Source organism: Panthera onca, chromosome B4 (assembly GCF_046562875.1).
Source record: "Panthera onca isolate mPanOnc1 chromosome B4, mPanOnc1 haplotype 2, whole genome shotgun sequence".
Taxonomy (NCBI): domain Eukaryota; kingdom Metazoa; phylum Chordata; class Mammalia; order Carnivora; family Felidae; genus Panthera; species Panthera onca.
The window spans coordinates 76,787,764-76,812,130 of record NC_138345.1 but is presented as its reverse complement, the minus strand read 5'-3'; the positions used below and the strand labels follow the sequence as shown (position 1 = coordinate 76,812,130).

General features: G+C 34.4%; 1 protein-coding gene across 11 annotated transcripts in view; it reads right to left on the bottom strand.

Moving 5' to 3' along the window:
- Positions 1–24,367, bottom strand: part of LARP4 (La ribonucleoprotein 4) — a 64,722-nt gene that overhangs the window by 9,059 nt on the left and 31,296 nt on the right. For 9 of the 11 annotated variants that reach the window (XM_060657650.3, XM_060657652.3, XM_060657651.3 and 6 more), the window contains 6 exons: positions 20,611–20,721; positions 19,681–19,734; positions 7,357–7,569; positions 6,402–6,505; positions 1,749–1,961; positions 976–1,024 (listed from right to left, as the gene is read on the bottom strand). In XM_060657650.3, the coding sequence (XP_060513633.3) occupies positions 976–1,024; positions 1,749–1,961; positions 6,402–6,505; positions 7,357–7,569; positions 19,681–19,734; positions 20,611–20,721 (744 nt within the window). The remainder of the gene's footprint in view (positions 1–975; positions 1,025–1,748; positions 1,962–6,401; positions 6,506–7,356; positions 7,570–19,680; positions 19,735–20,610; positions 20,722–24,367) is intronic. The other 2 variants (XM_060657656.3, XM_060657653.3) reach the window with 1 other exon arrangement.

The window sequence follows — 24,367 nt, the reverse complement described above, 5'->3', positions numbered from 1 at the left end:
TTTCCCATGAACAAATCATAAAAAAATTAAAACATGATTAATTTAAAGCTAGGTAAGTCAAAATTCAAATAAAAACATGTCTAGGGGTGCCTGGTGGCTCTGGTGGTTAAGTGTCTGACTCTTGGTTTTGACTCAGGTCATGATCTCACGGTTGTGGGATCGAGCCCTGTGTCAGGCTCCGTACTAGGCCTGGAGTCTGCTCTCTCTCCCACTCCCTCTGCTCCTCCATTGCTCAGGCTCTCTCTCAAAAAATAACAAAAAAAACATGTCTACAACTATAAAAACTTTTCAGATCTGTAAGTAGTTTAGAAGATTAGTGGATAGAAGAATAAGCAGAAGGTAGAAAATTGCCCCCAAGTGACAATAAACAGTTTAAGTTTCCAACACCATCCAGAGACCTTTAAAGGTGAAGGATGTACTTTATCAAAAAAAAAAAGTTGGCAAAAAATCATATATTTGTAGGGCTATCGATAAATAAAACTTTTTTTTCAGTTTCTGTCCGAGTGAAAATTGGCACAACCCCTAAAGAAAGCTGTAAGTTGGCAGCAACTAACTGAATTGTGACCCAGAAATCTCTAGAAAGGGATTCTCCTTCATATGTTATTGAACACACAGGAAATGATGGCTGTAAACTACTTAAATGTCCATTAATAAACTAATAAAGTTTCCATTGATTATTTTCATTTTTTGATTTTTAAACCATGTGAATATATTAGGGATTCAAGTAGTTTTTAAAACACATGAGCAACATAGACCAAATCCCTAGCTATACATGTGCTTTAAGGTCAGGGAGTGGCAGTCATAGTAGGTATTTTAGGGTCAAAGCACAGGTTCTATTTACCTTTGCCTAATAAATACTATATTCAAAAAAACAAAAACCTGGAAAGGAAAGACAACAAACCAATGCCATACTAAATCAGAAAAGAAAAAATAAATGAACAAATGTATAAAGATAAAAAAGAAAAAAATACTTACTGGGACTCTTTCATCTTCTCGTCGTCTTCGACCTCTGAAAAGAGTTCTCCTTTTAGCAACGACAAAAAAAGGTGGGGATGATGGGAGGGGCAACTCATACGTTTTGTCAAATACATACATACATACATACATATATATATATATAAATATATATACATACATACACACACACACACACACACACACACACTACTGAAGATGGGTTAACTTTTAGTTTAAGTAATTCTACTTTCTGTATCTCCACTATTATGAAGAGATGAATATATATTCTTCTGAATGGATCCTAAACTAATCTACCAAAAACTTCATCTACTACCACCAACACGACTAAATAAGATGGGCCCATTTTTATTAGGTAGTGCTCCTTCCATACCAGAAGCATATCATTATTCAGTTTTTTTGGTTTCATTCAGGCAGACTGGGCAATAATGTATAACCCCATTCCCACAGTTTAGAATTTGTAAGAGATTAAAACTAGAATGCAGATAGGATCTTATCTTTCTAAGCTATTCTTTCTTCAGTGAACCATACAGAACTTCAGAGTAACTTTATAAAACCTCTGACTCAGAGCTATATTCTATATGGGCACTATAAATTTCGTAATATTTATGAAAAACCATTAACCGGTATTATGTGAACACTGTATTCATTTAACATAAACATACACCAATAGTTAAAACAAAAAAAATCACTAGATCATGTTCTTCAAATACTCATATTATGAGCAAAGAATTTTCATATACCATATCCGTATTTATTCTGTATTTCCTTACCTGCCCCTACCATAGTCCCCATTCTGTTCCATCTGTAAAGGGGGAGTTTCTTTTGGAAGATAGCTTTGCTCCTGATGCCCTGTTACTGTAGGGTTATGCCGTTCAGTTGGAAAGTTCCTTGAACCAGATCTGTTTAATTGTCCATCCCCCAATGATACAGAGCCCTCTGTTGAGTGCTCTGAACCACTCGATGACCTAAAATGAGGCTTCACACTATAAGAAACATAAGATCACATACATGAGAGGATAAATCAAAACAGAAAATCTTTCCTCTTAATGGCAAAAACTCTTATTTGATAGGCTAAGTTAAAAACTGCCTTCTACTGTATTCTGATTTTCTATAAATTAAACATAAAAGTGTCACATTATAAAAATGTAAACTTATGTCCCAGATGTATTATTTTTAAAAGGCAAAGAATTTTTACATTTAAAAAAAGTTGTTTGGAGAGATTTGGGTTAAGATCCAAAGTTCTTCAAAATATAGGTACTTCCACCTCAATACTCAAAATACAAGTAGGATTTTACCTAATTTAACACCAGCTGCAGTCGTGACACATATAAATCAGTCAGGCTTTAAGCTCATTGGTAAGTCTATGCCATACATTCTCAATGGGGCAACATCACCCCAAGTGGGAGTAAAAAAGGTTCTGGGATGGGGAGATGGACAAAAAGAAAAAACAAAAAACCTCATCTTACTCTTTTTATGCATAAAGTATAGATATTCATACATTACATAAATACATATACAATAATCTCCAGCACTAAATTTTCATAGGGAAAAATTAGGGGGTGAAAAAAATCTAAAAAGGCTCTTTAGGGGAGTGCCAATGAAAACAAGAGAAAAAGTGCAATGTATTAAAATTCTAGCTTCTTAATAAGTTCATTGCTCAAAGATCCTTATGGGCGGGGGGCGGGGGGGGGGGGGGACGGGACAACAGCTAGGAAATATAATGCAAGTAATAGCCTAGCGTGATTTCATGAATTAGGTAAAAACAAACAAAAACCTAAATAACTGTGAACAAAAGTAGCTTTTATCTTGGATGATGGGTGTAAGCACCCAAATCTCCTAATAATTTGTAAGAGGATAAAGCTAGGGGTCAGGTAAAGGAGAGGCTACAGTTTAATCAAGAGCGAAAACACCTAAAGTAAGCCCAGGCAACTGAGGATCTTGGCTCAATAGATTTTACAAGGAAGTATGAGATTTATATTCGGCCCCTTACTCGTAGTTTATATATTCAATTTTTACAGTCTATTTTCACAGTTATAAATTTATATTAATAATACACTGTCGATTCCTGGTTCTCTGAATAGAGATTTAAAATCTCAAAATAATTATAAACCCAGCAATTAAGCATTAATTCCAACAACATCTCTAGTTATCCTACTTTACTCTTTACAGAAAATAAAAAATTAGATTACTATTAAACTTAAATGTAAAAATCAGGCTACAAAGTTGGGCTGTTTCATGTAAGATGTTACTTTTCAAAATAATTACTTTATGTCAAAATAGATTTTTAAAAAATTTTATTTATTTTTTTAAAGTAATCTCTACACCCAACATGGGGCTCAAACAATCAACCCTGAGATCCAGAGTCACATGCTCTACCGAGTCAGCCAGGCAATCCTCAAAATAGATTTTTAACAGCAATGAAAATGATAGTATGTCAAGAAACACAAAGTAATTTTCAAAATATTTATATTATCCATTGTATCTAAAAATGACCTCATGAGGTAGATATGCCGTTTATGTAGCTGTTCAGAAACTATTATTCACTTAAATTTGCTCACTGTATTTCAGTATAACTAACAGATTAGTTATTAGGTTTACACAGCCCTCAGATCTCATAATCTTACCCTTCACTGAGAGGGACTTACAATCTCAGTCTAGGCAAAAGATAAAAAGAAAGATAAAAGAAGTAAGTGATAAAAGATGGAAAGGAAGAAGTGATGTGATAGAAAGACAAAGAATGAAAGGTAGAAAAATGCCCAGACTTCTGAAAGTTAGTCCTAGTCTCTCCAAGTAGGTCTAGTGATCATCACTGGGCTGTTACAAGGGTCATATAATAAACTGCAAAGGGGCTTTCTAAAAGTTACCTTCTCTTTGACTGATAACTTTAAACAAACAAACACAGTGGTCTTGTGTTGGTCAAAAAGTTCTTTTAGTTTCATCTGTAATATCTGCATTTTATAAGAAGAAAGTATTTGTGTATAATTTTTGTAACTAAAAATTAACAACCTGTACTGGTCACAGGTATGAAAAGGAATTGTGCGTGAATGGTTTTGAAAAACAAGCAAAACCTGTCCTGTACCTTTAAAAGCACATATCCTTACAAGCAAGGATAACTAGACTGTCATTCTTGGCTTTCTTATCGTAATTTCACCCTTTTTATCAAGAAAGCACAGCAAATAAAAACAAGTGACGGTAAAGGAACACCATGAACCTATTTAATACATTTTTTAGTTAAAAATATGCAAACCACCAGTACTTTTAGCTAATACTGAAATACTGCTTTTAGTCTACAAGAAAGATGTCTATTCTACTTCACTGTCTATAGCAAAATTCACTCCTTAAAAAAAAAAGTGAAATCAATAGATAACCTATTTCTACAAAGCTACCATTTCTAATCAGGAGAAATCTGTATTTTCTAACAAGTGAAGTTGTAAGCTGTTATTTGCTCTACTTAAATTACTTTTAAGAAAAACTTTACCGTCTACGGCCATACCACCCTGAACGCGCCCAATCTCGTCTGATCTCGGAAGCTAAGCAGGGTCGGGCCTGGTTAGTACTTGGGTGGGAGAAAAACTTTACCAACTATAGTAGAGGAAAGGAAATGTTCTAATCTCAAGTCTGCTGATAATAACCAGCCAATGTAACCCTAGCAAGATTTTTGTCTTCTTCAGCTTTTACTTTCTTCATCTGTAAAACTATATCATAACATAGGTCTTCCCAGATTTAAACATCATTATCTCTATGTGTTCATGGAAATTAGTCGTTTTGAAAGCAGGATTGGGATTAAAGGACAATGTGTGAGGCTCCCTATACCTTTCTACTCATATGTCCTAGCAATACTTGAATTTTGCGGGTGTTACTTTATTACCAAACCAAAAACCATCTTTAAGAGCACAATAATCCTTTGAATTATAAAGAACCATCCATCCTTGTTAACAGAAAGAGATCTCAATTGAAACTTCATAAAGCAGTAAGAATAGGTATATGTAGTAAAGTTTTCCTAATGCTCATAAACGATCTTCAAATGCTTTAACCAATTGTCAGTGAGTACAAACTGTGTGAGTACAAAAAACTGATTATGAGAGGATGATACATTATGAATGCTTCCAGAAACCACTAAGAAGAACACTTAATACTGTGAGTCTTCTTTCTCAGTGAAGCATGTTCCAGGAAAACCTTACAAAAAAGAATTAAGTTCCTAGAAGTCATCTTAGAAGAACATACCCCATGTGGTCTCCTTGCCAAAAAGAACCAACTGGGAGAATGAGATCTAGCAAGAGAAAATCCCTGAAAAGAAATAATTAAAAAAACAAAAACCCAAACCTAGGAGGCTCACAAAATAAGCAAACAAGGAACAATAAATATGAAACTATTAAATAAATCTAAGCCACCACATAAGCCCATTTTTCTTTGGCTACTCATACTCTATCAAAAATCATAATATATACCAAATTATTGAGATTATCAGTTGACATTTACACAAAAATAATTAACACTTAACAGACTTATTAATCTTTTATATGATAGCAAATAATTTCCAGAGTTCTCAATAATTTATCTAGAACACTTTTTAAAGTGTAGGCTTTACATAAGAGATTCTTAAAAACTGAGAACAAACTGAGGGTTGATGGGGGGTGGGAGGGTGGGGAGAGTAGGTGATGGGCACTGAAGAGGGCATCTTTTGGGATGAGCATTGGGTGTTGTATGGAAACCAATTTGACAATAAATTTCATATACTAAAAAATAAAAAAATAATAAAATAAATAAAAAAATAAAGTGTAGGCTTTAAAGTCAAATTGCCTGGGCTCAAATTTTGGCTCTGCCAATTACTAGCCACATGCTCATAGACATGATATTTAACCCTTTTGTTTCAATGTCCTCATCTTAAATAGACATAACTGTATATATCTTATCGGGTTATGAAAACTATGATAAAATATGTAAAGCCCTTAAGACAAAGCCTTAGACACTAAATGTTCAATCATGTTAGCTGCTGCTATAGTTCATGGAAATCATTTCAAAAGTAAATTCTTAAAAATCTTAAGTAACTCATTTTCCCAACATTCAACACTCAAATCAGCTAATATTTCTATCCTCAAAAAACCCATTCTCCAAAATGTTACATATTAAACTACTAATTAGACTACTAATTTAGACACCAGATTTTGCTACTATCTTAAAATAATTTTCTATTATCTTTATTATTTAAAAAACAACAGTATGTATCATTTACAATCCCAGTTCCAAGTCTTTTTTTATACAAATTATCAACTCTTGAGATCAAAGTGTATTTATTAATTCTAGAGTAAAACTGTTTAAGCTTTTGGTTAAAAAGTCTGTAAATAGCATTGCTATTAACACAGTATTCTTTAAGAACTACTGGGAATTGTGTACAATAAATTCCACTATGATTTTCATCTTACCGATTTTTTTGGAATGGTCGAGCCATATTCACAGCAGCAGCATTTGTTTTATAAGATCCTGGTGCATTAAAGCCATTCACAAAACTACCATTGGGAAAAGGAGCCTAAAAGAAAATTTGATGTGTAAAACCAATTAATGTAAAGAGCAAAATATAGTGTAAAGGCTGTAAGAAACTCCTGATGAACTAACAACTTAGCATCAATTTTTCTTTTTCTTTCTTTCTTTTTTTTGTTGCTTTACAGTGTGTGTGTGTGTGTGTGCGCGCGCGCGCGCGCGCGCGCGCGCATGAGTAGGGGAGAGGGGTAGAGGGAGAAAGGGAGAGAGAGAGAGACAGAGACAGACAGACAGAGAGAGAGGCAGAGAGAGAGACAAAGAGAGAGAGAAAGAATCCCAAGCAGGCTCCACTGTGCCACCCAATGAACCCCGCTTTTTTTTTTTTTTTTTTTTTTAAGATTTTTCATTTTTAAGTAATCTCTGCACCCAGAGTGCGGCTTGAAGTCACGACCTTGAAATCAAGAGTTGCATGCTCTACGGAACAAGCTAGGCAGGCACTCCTTCAATTTCTTTTATAAGGCAAAAATATTTGTAAGCATTTTACCTATTTGCTTTTTGCAATACTCCAAGTATTACTTGATTTACAGAAAAAGGAATCATTAGGCTATTACTTAATAAAGTACATTTTTCTCTGAAAAAGTTTACCAAAACTAAAAGCATTTTAAACTACTCAGGATTGACCCAGTCTCTTATTTTAATTCACTCAGCAAACAGGAACAAATAGCTTAACCCTTAGTCACGTGCATATATTTGGTATAGGGGATTAGATATCATTATCACTACTTAAAAGTCAGAAAATAACCAATATCAACACAAAACAAAAAATAAACTACTCTAGCTGATTTCTTCAAATTTCAGCTTAAGTGAAAAATTTTATGATTCTGTAAGGATTTCACTTACCAGTGGCGTTTCAAAGTAAGGTGCAGGATTTGGTGACCAAGACTGAGGCACAATACTGTAGACCGAGTACTGTTGGTGAGGATTATATACAGGCTGCATAAAAACTGGTGAGGCATACTGTGCTTGAGTTTGAATGGGCTGACTATACATACTAGAATCCATTAATCGATAACCATTCTTTGCAAAAAATGTATTGATGGCTTTTATCCTTGCCTAGAAGAGGAACATATTATAATAAAGTGTATATTCTCACAAATATATTTAATTTACTTTTTAAACATATTTTACACAACTATGTTATTTCTGACTACTGTAGAGTCAGCAGAGCAAAAGGAAATGATTGATAGCTTTAAATTACTTTAAAAACTTTTGCATGGCAAATACAACAATGAACAAGGTAAAGCTACAAAAGTCAAAATATCAAAATAATAAAACTAACTGCAAATTATCACAGATAAAGGGGCTAATATATTTCTAACATACAAATTCTAAAAAGATAAAAAATGTTAGAGAAATGAACAGTTTACAGAAAAAAGGAAGGCAAATGGCTCTTAAACATATGAAAAGATGCTAAACCTTACTTGTAAGAGAAATGCAATTAAAATGGAATTAACATTGCTCACTTATAGGATTGGCAAAAATCCAAAAATTTGACAACATACTGTTGATAAGATTGTGGCAAAATAGGCACTCTGATACACTGATGATGGACACGTAAAATAGCATAACACTTATAAAGGAAAATTTAGCAGTTATCTTCTGAAGTCATATATGCATTTTCCATATTCTCACCCATCCCACTTCTAGGAATCTCTTCCAAATATACACTGAACAAAAAGAAGTTTAAAAAAGGATATACATGGCTGTTCAAAAACACTAACTATAATAGGGATGGAGAAAAAGAACTATCTTCAATACACACACACACACACACACACGCACAAAACAACAGAACAATCAGTCCGTCGATGGCTGAATACACCAGAGTACATCCACACAACTGAGTATCAAACAGAAATAAAAAGAACTAATGAATTACTCTAAATACTATTATGGAGTGAATTCAAGAATATACTATTGTTTAAAAAAAAAAAAAAAAAAAAAAAAAAAGGTAGGGGCGCCTGGGTGGCTCAGTCGGTTAGGCGGCCGACTTTGGCTCAGGTCATGATCTTGTGGTCTGTTAAGTTCTAGCCCCACGTCGGGCTCTGTGCTGATAGCTTAGAGCCTGGAGCCTACTTCATATTCTGTGTCTCCCTCTCTCTGACCCTCCCCTGGTTCATGCTCTGTCTCTCCCTGTCTCAAAAATAAATAAACGTTAAAAAAAAAAAAAAAAAAAAAAAAGGTAAAGCAAGGAGGATAAAGGAGTATGTATAGTAAGCTACTGTTTAGCTAAGTCACATAGGAATATAAAGATATACTTGCATATATACATATATATGTGTGAATATGTATTTAATATACCATGTTTTAGATATTTTACTTTTAAACCATGCACACATTGAAAATAAATCAATTATAAAAATAAATAAATAGAGGCGCCTGGATGGCTTGGTCGGTTAAGCGTCCGACTTCGGCTCAGGTCATGATCTCACGGTCTGTGAGTTGAGCCCCGTGTCGGGCTCTGTGCTGACAGCTCGGAGCCTGGAGCCTGCTTCCGATTCTGTGTCTCCCTCTCTCTCTGACCCTCCCCCATTCATGCTCTGTCTCTCTCTGTCTTAAAAATAAATAAACGTTAAAAAAAAAAAATTTTTTTTAAATAAATAAATAAATAATACTCAGTAGCATCCAGCAAAATTAACTTAAATGTGCATTCAATTGGTAATACAACACATAGAAATCCTAAGTGACTTTCAGCCATAACAAAACCAACTGTTAGCCTCAGGAATAAACTACAAGGCAAAGTATAGCAAAAAAATTCTTAATTTATTGTCAGACTTATATTGCTTTTGGTATTGCTATTCTGATACTTTTGTGTGTGACTATGGGATACAAAAAAAAATCAGTAATTATACTGGAGTCAAAGAGATCTGAGATTTTCACATGGGAGAAAGGAGACACAAACGTAAGACTAAAGAAGTAAAAAACCATATATCCTGAATTTAAATCAAAAGCATCAGTATAAACTCACATTTTTGTTAAAAAAAAAGTAACAATCCATATTTCATATTTCTGTCCAATGAAAAAGCTTTCAAACAATGACCATACCAGTAACCACAAGAACTCCTTGTGCCTAGCCAGTAGGCTAAAAATTATCACCTCCCCATAAAAATAAAGTGGGGACTCTGGAGACTTGACCTGACCCCAGGCCTTTGACATCAAATATACAAGAAGATTCAAGCAAATCACTGAAAATTACTAGGACCATGACAAAAGGACTGATAAGTTAACTCAAAGAGGACACAATTCATCGATAAGGACAACAAACACATCAAGTATGTTTAAATACTCAACAACAAAAAACACCTGAATGGTCAGTTTTGAAGGTTCATTATTTTCTAAAACTGGCTAAGAAAAGCTAGAACCAAGCATTTCTCATATGTTCCATATATGAGTTGTACACCTCACAATAATGAAGATAATGGAAAGCTTCTCTTTATAGAAGTGCTTCAACTGACAAATGGAAAAAAGAAAAAAGAAAGCCTAAAAATAGCACCTCTTTGCAGCTTTAATTTATAGATTTAGTCAATGATCAGTGGCATCCAGCATAAGAGACAGACACAAAAACATACAGGCTTTTTGTTCTCTCTCTGCTGCTCCCAAGTCAAGCCAAATTTTGATCAAGCCTCTAAATCTGGCTATCAATCTGCATGAAGTACAGGGACAGAGAACCATGTTTAACTACATTAAAAAATCTAACTAGCCAATTCAAAAAGGGGCAGAGGACTTCAACAGACACTTATCCAAAGACAATATACAAATGGTCAATAAACACATGAAAGGATGTTCACTACCACTAATCATTAGGGAAATGCAAATCAAAACTACAATGAAATACCACCTCACATTAAGATGGTTACTATTTAAAAAAAAAAAAAAGAAACAAACAAACAGAAAAGAACAAGTGTTGGAGAGGATGTGGTGAAATCTGAACTTTTGTGCACTGTTGGTAGGAATGTAAAATGGTGCTGTGGAAACCAGTATGGAGATACCTCAAAGAATTAAAAACAATCACTATATGACTCAGCAATTCTACTTGTGGGTATTACCCAAAATAACTGAAAGCAGGGTCTCAAAGAGATACCTGTATACCCCTGTTCATAGCAGCATTATTCACAATAGCTAAAATGCAAAAGCAATCCACGTGTCCATCAACAGATTACTGTATAAGTAAAATGTGGTATATACATTCAGCAGAATGTTATTCAGCTTTAAAAAGGAAGGACATTTAGGGGCGCCTGGGTGGCTCAGTCGGTTAAGCGTCCGACTTCAGCCAGGTCACGATCTCGCGGTCCGTGAGTTCGAGCCCCGCGTCAGGCTCTGGGCTGACGGCTCAGAGCCTGGAGCCTGCTTCCGATTCTGTGTCTCCCTCTCTCTCTGCCCCTCCCCCGTTCATGCTCTGTCTCTCTCTGTCTCAAAAATAAATAAACGTTAAAAAAACAAAAAAAAAAAAAAAAAAAAAAAAAAAAAGGAAGGACATTTTGCAATATGCTACATGGATAAACCTTGAAAACATTTTGCTGAGTGAAATAAACCAGTCAAAAAGAAACAAATACTATATGATTTCATTTATATAAATTAGAGTAGTCAAAAATCATACGTTTAAAGTATAATAGTGGTTTTCGGAGCTGGATGGAGGGGAGAATGGGGAGTTGTTATTATTTAATAGGTACAGAATGTGACTTTTACAAGATGAAAAGAATTATGAGAAAAGATGGTGGTGAATGTGTTTAATACAACTGCATTATATAAAGACGGTAAATTTTATGTATGTGTATTTTAACACAATAAAATATAACTAGCAAAATGTATGAGGAACTCTGTAAAACCAATTAACATGGTTATTTCAACAACACACTTCCAAAAGAAAAGATAAGTAAGTAGAGGATGAAACTATAGATTTAAAAAGAGAAAAAAAATGAGAATCAGGAAAATATGAACAGCAACTGATGTTCAAGAAGCTAATGTTCATTTTTTTTAAAGTGTAATGATATTGTAAGTATAATTTTTAAAAAATCCCTACCTTTCAGAGCTACTAATACTAGTTTATTTACAGATAAAATTAAGTTTCAAATTTGCTTCAAAATAATTGGGGGCATGGAAAAATAGGTGGGAATGGATGAAGCAAGAATGGCAATGCTCTACAAATTGTTACAACTGGCTAATGGGATCTCAGTGATTGATTTTACTGTTTTCTCCACTTTTATATGTTTGCAATTTCCTGTACTAAATTTAAAAAAAGGTGGGGGGAGAAACAAATGCTCTAAAACTGAGTAAAATAAATCAGACCACTTGTTTACATATTGCCTGTGTTTTGTGCCTCAATGGTAGAGTTGAATAGTTACAGCAGACTTCATGATTGGCAAAACCTACACTGTCTACTATCTGGTCCTTTAAAGAAAAAGTTTGCTGACTTTTGCAACAGAGCTAAAACAGATGTGAGAGAATTAGATTAGGAATCATAAGCCTCACCAACTTGTTGGAAATTATCAAGTGAAATAATGCATATTTAAGCAAAACTACAATTTTAATAAATCAATGAAAGGTATGTTTTATGATCCTTATAGATACAGGCCAGGAAATCCCCTCTCCCAAAATTGCAACCAAACAATAAGAAATCAATAATGGCCAATCTTGAAAAATCTGTAAAATATCAAATTGATTTTAGTATGCCCTAAAAAAATTTATAGCTACTGCTTTTACTAAAGTAATATCATACACTGTAGTTTACTTAAATCTTAAAATATCTGATAAGAAACTAAAACCAAGTGAATAACATTTTTTTAATGTGGTCCATTATTAAAATGGTAGCCCAGGGGCAACCTGGGTGGCTTAGTCAGTTAAGCATCTGACTCTTGATTTTGGCTCAGGTCATGATCTCATAGTTTGTGAGTTCAAACCCTGCATTGGGCTCTGTGTTGACAATGCAGAGCCTGCTTGGGATTCTCTCTGCCCCTCTCCTGCTTGAGCTCTTTCTCTCTCTCTCAAAATAGATAAATAAACATGAAAGAAAGCAAGAAAGAAGAAAAGAAGAGAAAAGAAAAGAAAAAAGAAAATGGCAGCCCAAAGAAACAGACTCCAAGATAACCTAGGAAACAGCAGACTAAGATTTTAACCCAGCCATTAGGAATATGTATGGGTTAAAAGGAAACTGTGTTCTTAAAGAATTGAAGAAAAGGGAAATCTCAGCAGAAACATATATATGTGTGTGTATATATACACACACACACACACACACACACACACACACTCGGCTGAGATTATATATATATATAGAGAGAGAGAGATTGAAAATATATATGTGTGTGTGTGTGTGTGTGTGCATGTGTATATTTATTTAAGTAGGCTTCATGCGCAGCATGGAGCCCAATGTGGGGCTTCAACTCACAACCCTGAGATCAAGACCTGAGCTGTGATCGAGAGTCAAATGCCTAACCGGCACTGAGCCACCCATGTACCCCATGATCTTATAATGCTAGAACCAATAAACACACATTTAAAAAAGAACCCTGACTCTTACTTTGCAACACACAAAAGAAACTTGAAGTAGATCATAAAACCTAAATGTGAGTAATGAAAGCACAGTACTTCTAAAATCATAAAAGAAAATATTCATGACCCAAAAGACACTGATTTCAGACAAAAAAAAAAAAAAAGAAAGAAAAAAAAAGTGAGATAAAAAAAGACCTTATTAAAATTAAAGGCTTCTAAAAAATTTTTTTTGAACTTCTGCTCTTTGGTCAATTAATTTCTGACAAAGGAGGCAAGAATATACAATGGGGAAAAGATGGCCTCTTCAATAAATGGTGTTGGGAAAACTAACAACTACATGCAAAAGCATGAAACTGGTCCACTTTTTACATCATATACAAAAATAAACCAAAAAATGGTTTAAGACCAGAAACCATAAAACTCCTAGGAGAAAAGCATAGGCAGTAAGCTCTTTGACACCAGAATTAGCAATATTTTTATAGATGTGTCTCCTCAGGCAAGGGAAAACAAAAGCAAAAAATAAACAAATGGGACTATATCAAACTAGAAAGTTTTTGCACAGCAAAGGAAATTGTCAACCAAATGAAAAGACAATATACTGAATAGGAGAAGATATCTGCAAATAATAAAATAAGGGCTTAATATCCAAAATATTATCCAACTATATATCCAAAATATATCCAAAATACACAACTCAGTATCAAAAAACCCGAAATAATCCAATTAAAAATGGGCAGAGAACCTGAATAGACATTTCTCTAGAGAAGACATATATATGGCCAAAAGCCACATGAAAGGATGCTCAACATCACTATCAGGGAAATGCAAATCAAAATCACAAAGAGGCACCTCCTTACTCCTGTTACAAGGCTCTACCTCTGTGCACTGATTTCTGGGTAGTTATCCAAAGAAAACAAAAACGTTAACTTGAAAAGACATTTGCGCCCCTATGTCCACTGTAGCCCTATTTACAATAGCCAATATATGAAAGCAACTTAAGTGTCCACTGATAGATGAATGGATAAAGACGATGTGGTATACAGGCACACAGGAATATTATTCAGCTATAAAAAAGAAAATCTTGCTATCTGCCATAACATTGACATTATGCTAAGTGAAATAAGTCAGACAGGGAGAGACAAATACTGGGTGATTTCACTTATATGCAGCTATCTAAAAAACAAAACAAAACAAAACAAAACAGAAACAAACACATATACAGAGAAAAGTCTGGTGGTTGCCCGGGGGTAACAGAATAGAGGGATGGATGAAATAGGGGAAAACAATTAAAAGGTACAAATTTCTAGTTACAAAATAAATAAATAAATAGGTCATGGGAATGTAGTAAGTATATAGTTAATAATATTGTAACAACTTCGTATGGGGACAGATATTAGCTAAATTTCTCATGGTGATCATTTCATAGGTATAGAAGTGTTGAATCACTACGTTCAGACACCTGAAACTAATATAATATTGTACATCAAGTACATTTCAATTAAAATGACAACAACAACAACAAATTCCAAAACTTCTGCTCTTCAAATATACGCTATTAAGAAAACAAGAAGGAAGTCACAGGTTAGGGGAAATAGATTTGCAACACACACATACATAACTGACAAAGAACTTATATTCAAAATATATAAAGGACTCTTTCTTCTAATTCAATACTAAGATCAACAATCAATTTTTTTTTAAGTAAAGAGAAGATTGAAAAAGTGACTAGATAATCAAATTGCAGTACATTCCTACTACTTGGCAATAAAAAAAGAATGAACTATCAATACATGCAACAATGTGGTTGTTAAGGGAGAGGCTACTGATCTTTCCTAAGTGAGCAGCATGCAAATAGTAGCTACTAATCCCATTCCTCAATGGCTTGTGTTCCTGGAGTGGCTGGCTGGTACAAGGCAGGTAGTAGAGACTCTGTCCTCCAAAAATACAGGGTGTTATTGTGGTTCGGTAGATCCCTGAGGATTCAGTGCTGATGCCTGCCTTAGTTTCATTCCTCTCTGCAGCAGCAGATTCCCTTGGCAATATCTATCAGAATACTTCAGTAATACCAGGAATGGGAGGATCATATTTCAGTGTTAATATTGTAGAATACTCAGAATATCTAGTTCTCAAAAAAGAATTAAAAAACAAAAACACAGGAAACCTATGGTCCATTCACAGGAAGAAAAAAAGAATTCGATAGAAACCATCCTAAGGAAGCACAGACATTGGAATTACTGGCCAAAGATGCTAAATCAACTTGCCTTTTTTTAAAAAATATTTTTCTATTTATTTTTTATATTTTTAATATTTATTGTTGAGAGAGGGAGAGAGCAAGCGAGCGAGCGAGCGAGCGCTGGGGAGAGCAGAGAGAAAGGGAGACACAGAGTCTGAAGCAGGCTCCAGGCTCTGAGCTGTCCATACAGAGCCCGACACAGGGCTCGAACTCATGAACCATGAGAATGATGACCTGAGTGGAAGTTGGACGCTTAACTGACTTGAGCACCCAGGCACTCCAAATCAACTATCTTAAAAGTGTTCAATGAGCTAATGGAAACCATGGACAAACCTAAGAGTATCAGGAAAAAGATGTTATGAACAAAACAATTTGAAGGAAATCAGCAGGCCTATCCTACAAGAAATGCTAATGGGAGTTATTCAGGGTGAGATAAAGATATTAGAGAGTAACTCAAAGCTATAAGAAGAAATAAAGAACACTGGTAAGGATAATTACACAGGTAAATACAAAAGAAAATATTATACTTTTTTATCAGATTTAAAAGAAAACGAATACAACAGAGTTTATATACAGCAGAATATTTGTACACTACTGAAACCAAGTTGATATTATTCAAATGAGGTGGTTATAAATTTAATTTTAACCTCTAAGAAAACCATGGATCAGGTCATGATCTCACAGCTCGTGAGTTTGAACCCCGCGTCAGGCTCTGTGCTGACAGCGCGGAGCCTGGAGCCTGCTTCAGATTCTTTGTGCCTCCCTCTTTCTCTGCCCCAACCCACTTGCATTCTGTCTCTCTCAAAAATAAATAAACATTAAAAAAAATTATAAAAAACATTATACTAAGGGAAATAAGCCAAATACAGAGACTGATATTGCATGATTCCACTTATATGCTATATCTAAAATAGGAATCATAAAGACAGAGACTAGACGAAAGGTTACTAAAGGGTAGAAGAATGGGCAGTTATTGTTTCATAGAGTTTATGTTTGGAATGATGCAGAAGTTCTAGATAAATACTGGTTATGGTTGCACAGCAATGTGAATGTATTAAATGCCACTAAGTTGTGTACTTAAAAATGGTAAATTATATATATGTATATTCCACACACAAAAAAAGAAACTTCCAAACAAAGCTTAAGAAATAATGTTCATTACAACGTTATTTGTAAACAAGAGAAACAAGTTAATGCTTGTCCACGGAGAAAAATGGATAGGATAATTAAATTGTGATATACATGAACAATACTGGATGCATACTTGAAACAACAGTGAATGAAAAGATCTTAAAGATCTATTACGTGAAAAGAGCAGCTGAGTGTCTACTGTACATTCTTATTCACATAAAGAAAGAAAGAGGGCGCCTGGGTGGCTCAGTAGGTTAAGTGGCAGACTTCAGCTCAGGTCATGATCTCATGGTTTGTGGGTTTGAGCCCCACATCAGGCTCTGTGCTGACAGCTCAGAACCTGGAGCCTGCTTCAGATTCTGTGTCTCCCTCTCTCTCTGCCCTTCCCCTGCTTGCACTCTGTCTCTCTCTCTAAAATAAACATTTAAAAAAAAAAAAGAAAGAAAATTCCTAGATGGACACAGAAAAAAACTCTTATCACCTCTGGGGGAAACAACTAGAAGAATCTGGTAAAGAGAATTTGAATTAATTAATTAATCATTAATTATTTAATATTGTTTGACTTTCTTATGCAAGTATTTTTACTCTTTAAATTCTGCAAAAAACATATATAAAAGGAACATATAAACATATATTCCATATGACATTCTAATATATATATATATATATATATATATATATAATGTTTATGAAACCCAGATAAAACTTAATATTCTCAGTCTTAAAGTCAATTAAAACAGGATGAAACACTGCCTCCTAATGAAATTATCAAAGGTGGACATTCTTCCCTTAATCCCTTTGTCCTCCAAGATCACTGTTTATGAATCACAGGATTTCCAAAATGAAAACCATGTACACTTCAAAGAAACAAACCAGGACCTTAGAGGTAACTTGACATGCCTAAGATCAAAGAGTATGTGGCTGAAAGCAGTATCAAGGGTTGGAATATAGGATTTCTGGTTCCTGCACCTGTCTTTCTGGGTGCCAGGACATTTGGTTTTAATGAATGCTACAAAAATTAATGTGAATCTCCAAAACAGCTGATAAATATTACTACTTATATATAATTTTAACACTATATCTAAGATCTCAGAAAATGTAATCAGCTGTAAGAAACGGGAGGTATAGGGGTGCCTGGGTGGCTCAGTCAGTTAGGCATCCGACTGATGCTCAGGTCATGATCTCACGGTTCAGGAGTTTGAACCCCATGTCGGGCTCTGTGCGGACAGCTCAGAGCCTGGAGCCTACTTCGGATTGTTTGTCTCCCTCTCTCTCTGCCCCTGCCCTGCTCGTGCTCTATCTCTGTCACTCAACAATAAATAAATGTTAAATAAATAAATAAATAAGAAAGAAATGAGAGGTATAAGGAATAATCAAAATAGTGATTATTTGTAGATGATATCCTCTCTCAGACACATAATCTCCATTAGATATGATAAAGGAATTCAGCAAGGTTCCTGCAGACAGTAACATTTAAAAAAAATTTTTTTTAAGTTTACTTTGAGAGCGAGCGAGTGAGCATGCAAGGCTGAGCAGGGAAGGGGCAGAGAGAGAGAGGAAGAGACAGAATCCCAAGCAGGCTCCGTGCTGTCAGTGCAGAGCTCAAACCCACCAACCTTTAGATCATGACCTGAGCTGAAATCAAAAGCTGGACGTTTAACTGACTAAGCCACTCAAGCGCTCCAGGCAGTAACATTTAAAAAAAAGTCACTAAGATACCATGGATAGGGGAAAGCAACAAAAATTACTTTAAGGAAGTAATTACAAAATACAATAGACCTGAGTTAACAGAAAAATGTATCATAATAATGTTACCACAATATTGAATACTGCAGGGTAAAACTGCCAACTGTTCCCAGTAAATGAAACACAATCCCATTAATTCCAATATAGTTTTTCTTTGGTTGGTTATTAGTATTAGTCAAACACTCTAAAATTCATATGGAAAACTAAGGGTTTAAGAGTAACCAAGACAATCTTAAAAAAAAAAAAAAGAATAAGGGAGGCTTTGCATAAGGGCATAAGGATATTCTAAAACTATAGTAATTAAAACAGTAATGCTGGTTCAATAAAGAAAAGACTAATAGACAATGTAAAGCAGAGCTGACAGATTCAACATTACACACAAGTTGTGGAAGGAAAAGACCACTGAACAAATGTATGTTGAGACAACTGCCTTTCCATACATGGAAAAAAATTAAATTCCTATTGTATCCTGTACATCAAATTAATTCCAGATGTATTAAAGACCTAAATCTGACATATAAAACTTTAAAGCTATTAGAAGACCTAGAAGAGTATCTCTATAGCCTCAAGTAGGAAAGGGAGATAACAGGGAGAAGCAGAGGAAACAGAATGACAAATAGCAGACATCTTCATCTCTAATATGGAAAAGTAGTAATACTAGCTACCACACACCAATAATGAGATTTAAGTAAGTCCTTAGAACAGTGCCTGACATATAATCTCTTAATAAATGTAAGCCTCCTCTCATCCTGGTTCTTCTACTTACCAGGTGCGTGAAACTGGGTAGGTAACTTCTCACACCTCACTTTTCCTTGCCATAAAATGGAGAAAACAAGAGTACCTGCCTCATTAAGTTCTTGTAAGAATTAAATGACTCTATACAAATAAAGTGCTTAGAACAGAAACTGATACACATTAAGAGCTCACAAAGAGTTAAAGACAATGTACTGCAATAACAAATAATAGTAAGAATATTACATAGGGAATGAGTACCATCTCAAAGTAAAGGCATGCTTAGGATTCTGTTTTAGATGGTAGCTATAGTAGCAACTGGAGAATGGAAAAGTAGGGGGAAAGCTGAAGGCATAACATTTAAAAGGCTAAACAATGTTTCAAGCCTAAACAATGGCAGTAATGATTGAAAGAAGTTTTGAAGGTAGATTTCATGGGATCTGAGAAAAGATTAGACCTGTAAAGACAGTGGACAAGTGCCATCAATGACAGATCCCAAGGACAAATGTTAATGTGGTGATGCAGTTACTTTTGAGATGAGGATGACAGTATTGAAAATGTTTTCCATCTTTACTAAAAAATCATTCCTGCTTCTCATTTTGAGAGTTGAGATGATCTGCCACGTTAGCAATCGGCATCTAACTAAAACTTCATGCTGTCTGAAGTTACATCTTTGGAAAGAATTGCCATCCTATCAACTAATTTTCTAGCACATCATACGAGACAGAAATTACGGGTTTAATAAAACATCCATCTGTGTTTTTTAAATCCTCAGACAAGGAACAAAAACTTTTTGGCTTTACACGAGCCTCTATTTACAAAATGTTTCTTACCATGATTGGCTTGCCCTGAAATGTTTTAACTTCTTCTCTTAAGTATTTAAAAGCCTGTTAACAAAGCAGAAAGGAACTTTCATTAGTATTCAGACATTTTCTTAAAGCCATCTTTATTCTATCAAAAGTATGGTACTAGCAACTATCTCCAAAATAAACAATAAAAAATTCTAAAGTCAATTTCATTATCCAGGTGATAAGGAATGAAAAAAATAATTAACACCTCAGCTAACATTCACATTTACTGTAGATTGGCTACTATGGATTACTACAAAAAAAAAAAAAGCACAACGTTCAAAATAGATCCAAAATACCATCACATACACATTTAAAAATGGTTCAGACAGCCTTACAAGATGAAGAGTTTAAAAAAAAGAAAAAGTCAGTGGGGCGTCTGGCTGGCTCAGTTGGTGGTGCATGCAACTCTTGATCTAACATGAGCTGGAACCCCAAGCTGGGTGTAGTGTTTACTTAAAACTCAATCAATCAATCAGTGAGTGGTTTTAAAATGCTATCAGATATATTTTTGGTTTTTTGTTTCAGTGGAATAGTACTTCCCTTTAAGTTGGACACGACAAGTAAGAGCAGTATCATTAATGTCAAAATTTCAAGAATCATAATGGAAGTTGCAGATTTACTGGCCTAGTATGTACACACTGGAACTACTGAGTACATGGTTCCCAATCCCCATGTTAATTTTAAAATTGTGTGTTAATCTTTTTGATAGGAAACAAACTGCTCTTAAATTGAAAAAGCTTTAGGAAAATGATCAAAAAGGAAACCAATTAATAAGCACAACCACAAAGGTGAACAAGGTACTTAATATAGCCTTTACAAATATTACTGTGAGCACATATTTTCTCAATTAAAACATACTACTACTTCTTTTACCACCAGGACTTCAAATCAGAAGAAAAGTTTTCTTCTTACCTGTTGTGCATCGGTATCTGACTGGAAAGTGATATACCAGTTGCTATTGTGTGCAAACTCACAGCTTATCACCTTGGGGCAGTTTTCATTTTTGAACAAGGCTTTAACTTCCTAAAAAAGAAAAACTTTAGTTAACTCTAAAAAGTATATCAACAATAGTCATTTTTTCCCCTTCATGTCTTCTGGTCCTTTCTGTTTCTTTTTATTAACTGTCATGCCTTCTGCCCATTCTTCTACTGAGAGTAGATTATCTTCTGACACAAAAATATGCATACTTAAAGCATACATTCTGTATATGATTTAGAGATAGAATCTTACCTTAAAATCAGCAAAACTGCCACAAAAAATTAAAAATATAGATACCCTACCCAGAAATTGCACTGTTTATCCAAAGGATACAAAAATGCTCATTCGAAGGAACACATGCACCTCAATGTTTACAGCGGCACTATCAACAATAGCCAAATTATGGAGAGAGCCCAAATGTCCACCCACTGACGAATGAATAAAGATGTGGTAAATATATATAATGGAATATTACTTGGTTACCAAAAAGAGTGAAATCTTGCCATATGCAACAACGTGGATGGAACTAGAATGTATTATGCTAGGTAAAGTCAGTCAGAGAAAGACAAGTATATGATTTCGTTTGTACGTGAAATTTAAGAAACAAAACAGATGAACATAGGAGGGGGGAAGAAAAAATAAGATAAAAACAGGGAAGGAGGCAAACTATAAGAGACTCTTAAATACAAAGAACTGGGGGTTGCTGGAGAGGTGTTGGGTAGGGGGATGGGCTAAACAGGGGATGGGCATTAAGGAGGGTACTTGTCGAGATGAGCACTGGGTGTTATATGTAAGTGATGAATCACTAAATTCTACTCAAACCATTGTTAGAGAATATGTTAACTAACCTGGATTTAAATTAAAAAATAAAAATAATCTAAGCAAAACAAGCATTTTACTCTTAGTGGCAAGCTAAACTTTCCCTAACAGTAAAATCTCTCTAGACCTCCATTTAAAAAAAAAACAAAAACAAAAAGTATATCCTCCATTAACATTTTCTAGGTGCTCAGTGTTTATTTTCATGCATTCTCAATTAAATCCAGATGCTCTATCTGTATCAGTCACAGACATGAACTCTGTGCAAAGATATCTTCACTTTTCCTTAACTGAATCTGAAATTTCAGTGACTGAAAACTAAAACAAATATATGGATTTCAAAAAAGATGATTACCAAAACTCAGAACTGTGTTAACAATTAACAGCTTGAAAGAAGTTTATAAAAAGAAAACAACTGGAAGTCAACATTAAGTAACTCTTGAGTTATGGAGGGAAAGGGAACATCTACTGAAATACCATGATCAGTAAGACACAGATTTATCCTGAAAACAACCCTGTTAAAGATTTTTATCATCTCTATTGTACAGTTGAGGAAATGGTAGCTCAAACTGTTTAATCTACACACATTATCATAAAGAAGAATTCAATCCCAGATTTGTATGCTTCCAAACTCTATTTGGTCTAATAGCTACTGGAGTTCAAGGAGAAATTCAGTAATAACCAATAACTCCCAAACAGAAAGAATCAGACACGTTAAAATGCCCTGCGAAATAACAAAATATCATGAGAAATCAATTTTTAAAAAGATAATTACTAAGCTGATGGGACAATAAACATAGTAACAGTGAAGTCTAACCTGTCTCCTAACTCCCTCAAATTTTTACTACACTGAATTAAAAAAAAAAAAAAAAGTCTCTACTTATGATGAAATTTTCTTGGGCCAATACTACTCAAAAACAAGTAAGTGTGCAACCAACTGAGTTTTGTGACATTTGTGAAAGTGGTGAAATACTACCAAGTTCAGTTAGTAAAATTCTCATCCAGTCCATAATTTACATTTTTGTAAAACTGCCTATGGAACTATTAGACTGCCACCCACTAATGTCTATCTTCAAAATTCATAATCTCCAAATATTTCTAATCCCCTTCAATGCATAAAAAATTGATTCGTTTATTTAAATATCAATAAAATTTCTTTATTTCCAACCTTTATTATTCTTTAGGAAGAGTTAAGTTCATAGATTTACTTTCCCAAGTATAAAAACAGCAGTCTGGGTCACAAGTAGCAAAAAAAAAAAAAAAAAAAAAAAAAAAAAAATTTGTTCTACCTGACAGGAACCTTTAAGGTCACCACCCCAAATCCCTCATTTTAATCTGAATTTTCATGATTATTGACCAGGCTGACTTTCTCTATTTTAGTCATCTTCACTTCCTTTACTTTCTTTTTTTTTAATGAATAGTATGTCACTGCCTTTTTCCTTTTACTATTTTTTGTATGTGTGATTTACGTATTCAGAATATAAATTACAGTAACTATAAAAAATGATAATAATGGCTAATCTTAGATTTGTTGTGCATGCCAAGTACTGCTCTGAGCTCTCTATATACTAACCCAATTCTCACAACAATGCAAGGTCATAGAGTTAGCAAGTAAAAAGCTGAAATATATGAGCCTGTATTCTAGAGCCAAGCTGCCTCAAATCCAGGCAGCTTGGCTCTAGAGTACAGGCTCATATATTCTACATTGTTTCTAAATAATGCAAATATTCTTCCCATTCTGCAATTTTCCTTTCAATTTGTTATTTTTGACATATAGTTCATACTTTTTTTTTTTTCTTTTTTTTTTTTTTTTTTTTTTTAATTTTTTTTTTTTTCAACGTTTATTTATTTTTGGGACAGAGAGAGACAGAGCATGAACGGGGGAGGGACAGAGAGAGAGGGAGACACAGAATCGGAAACAGGCTCCAGGCTCTGAGCCATCAGCCCAGAGCCTGACGCGGGGCTCGAACTCACGGACCGTGAGATCGTGACCTGGCTGAAGTCGGACGCTTAACCGACTGCGCCACCCAGGCGCCCCATAGTTCATACTTTTAAATAGAAGTTCTATCTAGTGACAGTTTCTTTTCTAATTTCACTGTTTCTAAATTTAGGAAGTCTTCATTCTGGACAGTTAATAGTGAATGACTCTGGGCAAAAAGATTACTAATATGCGAAATTTGTTAGGTGACAAGAATCTAAAACTGTTTTAAATGGCCAGTAAATACCACATAACAGTTACTAATTAATTCTCCCCATCTCTAACTTATTAACTTGGCAATTTAGTGTGTAGCTCTGTGGTTTAGTGGTTTTGAAACAGGGGCTCTGAAATCAGAGTGAGATCAAATCAGATACGGTCATTTAAAGAGCCCACATGTCCTTAGGCAACTTATTTCACCATACTAAGGCTCAGTTACTTTATCTATAAAACAGAGATAACAAAACCTTAGGCTTTAAGTAACCATAAAGTACACTGCACAGCATGTGGTAAAACCTAATTATTAAATAAATGCTATTATACATACATTACTATTTTATTAAAGGGTCTATTTCTGGATATACTGTTTCATTCAAAACTTATTTTATTATTGTACCTATTTTATTATTATACTACACCATCTTTACAGTTACAACTTTGTTTTATGTTTGTTAGCTACTCCAATTAGTCTTGACTCCTATTTTTCTTCTTCATTCCTAAATTTATTCTTTCAGATGAATCAAGTTCCCAAAAGAGCCTATTTATACTTTAACTTTGAAAATACACCATTCTTCCAGTGTTTCAGAATTTACAAAACAAAAATTTAACGTATACACAGTGATTGATATGAGGCCAATGACTTATACTTTGCTTGTTTACCTCCTCCACTTTAAACAGTTA